The sequence below is a fragment of the Acanthisitta chloris genome, unplaced genomic scaffold, assembly GCF_000695815.1.
Source record: "Acanthisitta chloris isolate BGI_N310 unplaced genomic scaffold, ASM69581v1 scaffold40103, whole genome shotgun sequence".
Lineage (NCBI taxonomy): Eukaryota > Metazoa > Chordata > Aves > Passeriformes > Acanthisittidae > Acanthisitta > Acanthisitta chloris.
The window spans coordinates 27,088-35,002 of record NW_008667349.1 but is presented as its reverse complement, the minus strand read 5'-3'; the positions used below and the strand labels follow the sequence as shown (position 1 = coordinate 35,002).

General features: G+C 48.0%; 1 protein-coding gene across 1 annotated transcript in view; it reads right to left on the bottom strand.

The window, feature by feature from the left end:
• Positions 1–7,316, bottom strand: part of PACS2 (phosphofurin acidic cluster sorting protein 2) — a 47,279-nt gene extending 39,963 nt beyond the window's left edge. Inside the window, exons 1-2 of the mRNA XM_009072450.1 lie at positions 7,232–7,316; positions 3,873–3,962 (exon numbers count right to left, since the gene is read on the bottom strand). Coding sequence (XP_009070698.1) covers positions 3,873–3,962; positions 7,232–7,237 — 96 coding nt within the window. The 5' untranslated portion in view covers positions 7,238–7,316. The remainder of the gene's footprint in view (positions 1–3,872; positions 3,963–7,231) is intronic.
• Positions 7,317–7,915: the final 599 nt, after the last annotated feature.

Genomic DNA, 7,915 nt, shown 5'->3' with positions numbered 1-7,915 from the left:
GGGGCTAACCATACTATCTCAGCTTTTCCTGCTCATCTGCACGGAGCATTAATGCAGTCAGGTCCTGCTCTCTGCCAGAATACTCACCAGAACACTGACAGTCCCCAGGCCTGGCTCACCCGCTGGGGAAGGGAAAAGCTGTGCAATGGAAGAAAAATCTTCAAAAACATACAGCAGCCACCTGATCAGTCTCATCCCAAGAAGAGGTGGAAATGGGACACATGCTTCAAATATACAAAATACATAGCACACTCCTGCAGACAGGAAAACCTAACTGCAGGGATCTCAAAGAGGACATTCCCAAGTGAAGGATACTTCTCTTGCCAGCATTAACTATATTCCATTTTTCCTTGGGAGATTATGAAAATAGCTTCCTGCCCATCAAAACACTTGATAAATACCAATACCAAATGCCACCAGAACACTGAGATATTAATTTGCAGTCCAGAGCAAGCCTGACTGCTCCACAGGGAGCTGGGAGCAGTGGCCACACAAACAAGAAGAATACTAATTAGCTGATTGCTCTGTGAGGACAAGATCTACTGCCCAACAAAGCAGCCCTGCAGAGGAGAGGAACAGCAGACCACAATTAAAAGAAAACCTCAAAACAGACAAAGAGCCTGTGACTTCACAGATGTGAAACATCCCTAAACAAGGATGAAAGAAAGTTATTAGGGAGAAGAGACCAGAGGAGCTCAAAAAGTAAGAGGCTTTCACATACAAATTTACCACCTCCCTGCCTCTGAGACTCTTCCACACGTTGGAAGGGCAGCAGGGAACACGGTGACTCCTTGCTCTCAGCTCAATACATCTAGGCCACACCAAGGCTGCTTAAGTATGCAACTAAAGTCCAAAGCCACACTTGGTCCCAGGCCAGCTCAATTTGATTCAGTTTCTAGGGATTAAACTGGACAACTCAAGTCCATACATGTGCAAGTTTCTATTTTTCAAAGGTGTGCCACCCACTGACCTCTGATGAGCATTCAGAGGAGTGATAAAACAAAGGTATAGAGAGACTCAGGCCACTCAGCTCCTGTGTCACAAGCAAGAGTCTCCAGAAAAAAAGCCAAGCCATCTGCATAGCACAGACCAGCTATTTTTAACACCAGCCATGACTTATCAGCTCTACAGAACAGTTTCAATCAAAACTTTTCAGTAATTGTCAGTTCATGACAAAGATTGGAGAGGAAAACAGTTTGGCTCAAAACATTTGACAAGAAGACCTTTAGAGGAAGCACGAAGCACCTCAAGGCACCTCTGAAGGGTGACAAGAAGAGACCATCACACACACCAGAACAGAGAGAGTCAAGGCAAGACATTTTTTCTGAAGCCTCAGTGATGTAATCCGCTGCATCTGGAAAGGTTTATTAGATTAAAGAAAGGAATTAAGTGCTCTGGAGAGCTGCAGTGTCATACTCGGAATATCTGGGGAATTTCACTTGACTCTGTGAAACCCACAGAGGGTCAGGAGAAGCAGGCAATCCAGTACCAGGGGGGATGGCAGCTCACCTGTCAGAAAGGCTACTGCTGGTCTAGCCCTAGCTAGAAGGTGAAACAGGATCGGGCACACCACTAACTCCAGTCTTACCCAGCTGTGTAATAAAGCAACAGGAAACTCCTCCCTTCAGTTTGAGCAGAGGTTTGCCAGACAGAAAGGGCTGCTCACTGTTGTGCCAGCCAGCACTGTCATCTCTAGCTCAGCTCTGACAAGGGAACACTCTGAGCAAAGGACAGGAATGTCACCCAGGAGAAGGAGCTGAGCAGGCAATGACTGTGAAGGTACGAGGGGGCTGCAAATCCAGGCAGCTAGCACAAAGCAGGCATAGAGTCTGAAGAGTTGACAGCACAATATGGAGATGCTGGCTGCTGCAAGACACCAAAGCCTCTTTTTCTGTGAAATCCACATGCTTTTACTCTGTGGCCCACTGCCACTTTCAAATATATCCCAGACATTAAATGCAGACTGTATCTGGCTTAAGCTGCAGTTGTTAGCAAGAAGTAGCTTCCAGCCATTGTCCAATTAAGCAACAATAAAAGTTGTCATAAAAATCCTGCTGTGCCATTTCAAGAATGCTTCCCAGGCCTTACTGCATCTAAGACCACCAATCCTTCCTGCAGACAGAGTCCAGCAGCACATCTCTGCTTTAAGCTCACTCACCTCTTCTGAAGGCTCTCCCCTATTCTGGCTCAATTCCCAGCCCCGTCAAGGGAAACAGAGTTAAAGGCAATGCTCTGCATCCTGCTGCAGCACTGCCCTGAGCCTCAGAAAAAAAACAAACCACCATATTCTCAGTTAATTCCAAAAAAATTTGCAGACTTGATCCTTGCTGACACAGGACTGGCAGAAAGAGACCTGGCTCATCTTACAGCTCTGCTCCCAACCATGGGAGAGCTGCAGCTCCAGGACCCAAGCATACATATTCCTGGCATGTGACTTGGTTATTCCTGTTCACAAATGAGAGGATGCAATGCTGCAGTTAACCCAGTCTGTGAGCTGCATCAGAACCAGAAGCATCAGCCATCTGTGTACCTGCTTAGGTAGCTGTAAGGTTATCATAGAATCAACCAAGTTGGAAAAGACCTCCAAGATTATCAAGTCCAACCCTACCGTGGTCACTAGACCATGGCACTAAGTGCCACATCCAGTCTCATCTTAAAAACCTCCAGGGATGGTGAATCCACCACCTCCCTGGGCAGCCCATTCCAATGCCTGATTACTCTCTTCATAAAAAACCTCTTCCTAATATCTAACCTAAACCTCCCCTGGCAGAGCTTGAGTCTGTGCCCTCTTGTCCTGCTGCTGGTTGCCTGGGAGAAGAGACCAACCCCCACCTGACTCCAACCTCCTGTCAGGGAGTTGTAGAGGGTGACAAGGTCTCCCCGAGCCTCCTCTTCTCCAGGCTAAACAACCCCAGCTCCCTCAGCCTCTCCTCATAGGATCTGTGCTTGAGTCCCTTCACCAGCCTCGTTGCTCTTCTCTGGACCTGCTCCAGCACCTCAATGTCCCCCCTGAACTGAGGGGCCCAGAACTGAGCACAGGATTCAAGGTGTGGCCTTATCATCCATCTGATATGAAATCCTACCTGCTTCAGGTCTGCACAGGTCTGAGTAACAAAACCAGTGTCTCTCACATCATCACTTGAGCCTTTCTCCTTACCAGGCCAAACTCCTGAAGTCAAGATCTACCCAACAGTCCCCAAACTAATCATCCAGGTATGAATGCTTCTGAGGGTCTGTCTCGCTCCGTATTTGTGTGCATGATTCTCCCTCTCACTAGCAGCAAGGCAGCCTCTCTACCTTATTTCCCTGCTCAGGAGGTAGCACCAGGCCAGCATGCTTCGAGGAAAAGAGCAACCAATAAAATGCAGTTTCTCCAATTCACGACTATTCCCATGACACTAGAGACAGGAGTAATCATACGCATACAGTTCCTGCTTCCCCAAATGGTGCCTCCCTCAGCAGCTCCAGATCAGAGGTTCACCTGACTCATTCCTACTACTGCCTTCTGTCAGCCTTGACACTCCCTGCCACCCCCAAGGCTGCCATCCTCCAGTGCCTATTCATAAGGAAGGCAACAAAAAGCAGAAAAAGAGCCATCTTGCTCAGCTTCAGTTTCTGCCACAGTCCTAACTTGAAGATGACAGACTGCAGCAAAGTCTTTATGCTCCTGGGCTCCCAAACCAGGATGCACTCAAAGAAGGTCCCCTAACACTGTGAACCAGCACAGTGCTCCAGGTGCTCCATACTGAGGGGCAACTCAGACAAGTTTGTGTTACTGCATATGAGGACATAGAGATGGTCTTCACCTCAGACCCACAACACATCTCTGCTCACTGCAAAGCAGCATGTCCCAAGGCTACATCCCACCTTACCTGCAGCGAGAAGGTCAGTGCAAGCTCCGTCTCCACATGTCCACTCGGGGGCAATACAATCTCGTGAGACCGCAGGATGCGCTTGGAGCCCTGTACAGAAGCAAAGTCCATCGGGTGAATTCCCCTTACCATCCTATCCCAGTCCCATTCACTGCAAACCAGGAAACATTGTCAGCGACTACCACAGTGAAAGTGAACGGATGGGTATGACCTTGCACTTCTGTGAAATATTAATGAGATGAAAGGGAGACATTTGACTAATAAAGATTTGGGCATATTTACTGTCCCTAACTGTAACAAAGCAGCCTTTGTTCTGCCAATCCCCAGCATTGAAAAGCTGTGACTCAACCCCCACCCCTCAAGTTGAAGTCTCATATTTTCACTTCAGCCAATAGGTAACAAGGCTCATCATCTCCTGGGTCTGGAGGCTGCAGCATCATGCTTAAATCTCCAGTGTTAGCCATGACAGACTGGGCTTTTCTGTTTGTGCACACACCCCTCCCTGGGGAAAGTGGAGGCTTCAACCTGTTTAAACAACTGCAAATAGCTGGGGCTATAAAATACAAAAATCCACTAAGCATCTCAGTGGAGTCTGGAGACCTAATGTACCACAGGGCAACTCCAAATCAATGCTGTGTGTGGGTTGCTGTAGGCTAACAGTTACTGGGCTATTAACTGCATGAGCATTTCATTTCAGGGCATGTTTGAGGGGAAAACTAGCAGGAAAACACAACAGACTGCTGCTGCCTAGCTAACCCTTCTGCACTGTTCAAACACAGTGGCAAGTTTCAGAGGTCCCTGGCTCAATGTTCTGCTGAGGCTGCAGATCTGGCTTTGTCCAGACAGGCTGATCTCCCAGAAGCACAGAACTGTAGCTCTCAAAAAAGCAGCATCTGGGAAATCAGACAGACTGGGGGGATAAACACCTCCAAGCTACATCCAAAGGGAAATGTGGCCTGCCCGTATCAGCCTCAAATAGCATCATGAGATGAGACAGCAGCAGAGCCTCGCTAACATCCCTCCCTCCCCAAACGCATCGCTCTGGCAGCCAGAGCAAATGCTGTGATCTGCAGCAGTGCCTCAGCTCCTGCACAGCACTGGCTCCTCGGTGGAAAAGCCAAGGTGCCTGAGCTGCAGCAGATCAGAAGACAGACAGCAGTGCAGAGCGAGGGACCGAAGGGCTGCCCCCAGGACAAGCAGCACACGTGCAAGAGCAGCACAGCCAGCCTGGCCGCTGGCAACAGCGGCAGCTGCTCCATTTGTGCAAAGCTCCTAATAGCAGCAATCTTGCTTCACTTGTTACGCAACCAGAAATCTAATGAAAGACCAAATATAGTTGCTTTTAAAAGACCGCAGCAGATAAACACAGCAACGGCTCGGGAAATAACAGTTGACAACTCTTTGAACATCACTGCTCAGGAGGCTGCAAGGAGACACGGGAAATGCAGGTAAGATGCTCTCATTAGGTCTGAATTCAATCATCCCCTCTGGAAGGACTCCAGTGCCTGACACCTCTCGTGCAATTCCCCTCACAAAGGCAGTGAGTCACTTGACAGAGATCATATATTTGATGATCCAGTATTACCAGCCACAAACAATAGCCATGTCAGAAACCTGAGTGCTGGCAAATGAAGCATCCCTGAAAGAGCTTGTCAGCACCAGCATCATAACCTGCAAGCTATAAAGGGACTTTTAATAGCAGGGCTGCAAACCTGCCTGTGTCTGAGATGGCTGAAGCACTACTGACCCACCGTTAAACTGCACATCCCAAAGAAATATGGGTGCTGAGCCAGCACAAGGGATACCCAAGGTGATGCACTCTCTGGGACAGTGGTGATCCCAGCCACTGTCACCTCTAGGTCAACTGGACAGGGCAAAATAAGGTTAGCCTGGAAATGTGAGCTGCAGCCTGGGACTTGGCAGGTACACATCCTGAACAGGGCAAGTCCTTCTGCCTTCCAGTTCCTCAGGGATCTCACCTGGTGTGGAGAGGATTGCTCAGGTTCCAGCATCTGAATTACTACAGCAAGGCTGATCACAACACATACCCAAAATGGGATATGGAAGCCCCATGTGTTAAAACTTCCTTTGGACTTGTGGGGCTGAGGCAAGCTTTCACTTACAGAAAGTGCAAGCAGTCAACAGTAACCTAACAGGGAAAGAAGGTTTTGCTCCAGTAAAAGCTACTGAATTCTCGAGCTCAGGTCTGACAGGCTCTGGATGTAGACTGTTCACTGACAAGCCTCAGGCCCTTACAGTGATGCACCTACCATCTAGGAGTACAAACATACGGAAAGCTTTCAGCCTTGACAAGCAGTATCTGACAGCCTGGAAACCCACAGCAGTGTTTCTTCTGAGGCTGCCACAAATCCAGGTGTGTGAAGTGATTCCCTGCCTTTCTGCTCCCTGCTGTGGGTGCATGAACCCCCTCCAACACAGAGGGACATATTTTTACCCCAGCTGGATGACTCATAGTGATGAGAGATATAAATCAAATCCTTAGCTGCATGTTTCTGCCCCGTAGAACCTTCCTGATTTCATTTTCCAAGCTAGATTTTGTGTGCTTTGACACAACCAGCTCTCTGCAGGGGTTTGCCTAGCTCTTTGTTTGCAAAGCAGCAGCTTTTCAGCATGGTTAATGGCATTTTCCTACTTATAGGTCTGCCTGGCTTTTACTCGTTAAGCACTTTAGCATTTGCAGTGGTGGGAGCACGTGAGCCGAACTGATGCTCTGACGCACGGCGGAACCGAGTCCCCTTCCTTCCTAGCCTGCCTCTAGGCAGTGTGACCTACATGGAGGCACCTAATTAAATGGCACAAATGTATGCTGTAAAGTGGGTTATTTACCTAGGATGACAGCTGTATTTTATGGAAAGATATAAACACAGCAGGGAGCAGGCATCCTACAAATCCATGGACAAGCACCTGGCTATGGATTCGATAGCAGAGCTGCCCATCAGCAGAGGATGGCTCAGACTCCAGACCCCCCAAATCAGGACCAGGTTACCAAGATGTTCAGCCCAGAAGTGAGCCAAAGCATGTTAAGTAGAGAACCAGGCTTGGATTTAGTGACAGCTCAAGAAGAAGAGGTGACAGCATATGATCTGTAAAGAGCACTGTTACATGCAGATAAGCTCATGCTGAGCCATCAGTGAACAATATTCTATGGTTACAACAACAAAATGCAGCAGGAACATGGGGAAGGGCTCAGAAGAGACTCTCCACACATCCAGAATACCCTGATGTATTTGGGAAGAAGTCTGTGGCTGCAGTGGACCCTTATGTGGAGGTGAAGCTCAGTTTGGGCATCTGCCAGTGTTTTTAGTCAAATAACAAATTTCTTAGAACTGAGCAATTACCTGCATTTTGACAGCAATGACCCCAGAAATAAGCTCCTTATCCAACTCCTTTAAGACTACCAGTTTCTTTAATGTCAAGCTGCACAACCTGCAAACAGGAACAAAAGAAAAACAGTTACAATGATGCCTGAAAAAGAAAAAGCTCTGAACAGCTTTTACACACAGCAGTATCCCAGTTAAAGTGTGAACAGGCTCCAGACACAAACCATGCACTGATACAGACATAAAGACAGCAGAAATACATGAGGCTTCCCTGCCTTCTCAGACTGAAATTCTCCAACTTTTCATAAACACAAGGAGGTAGACAGGAGGCACAGCTCCCCCTGATACAGACCCATGGCCACATGAGAGCACCACACAGCACTGACTTCCATGGAACACAGCTTGGGAAGCCCTGCTTCCAGTCTGACCAAAAGCTTCAGGGTCAGAGGAATTAAATTCCAGCAATATAAAAGCACTGGGTCAGTCTAATTTTAAACTCGTCTACAAAGCTTTCCTAGATCATTGCCTTTTTCAGTTTCAGACTCCTGGTTCCCAAAGATCTCACTCCTACCTCTTCCTGTCAATCCACATATTCTCCTCCTCACCCCCAAACAAAAGTGCTAGCAAGTGGCTCAGCTGTCTCTAATGGGAAAGGGGGAAAAAAAAGGAAAAATAAAGAAGGAGAGGACTCAAGTGGTGCCC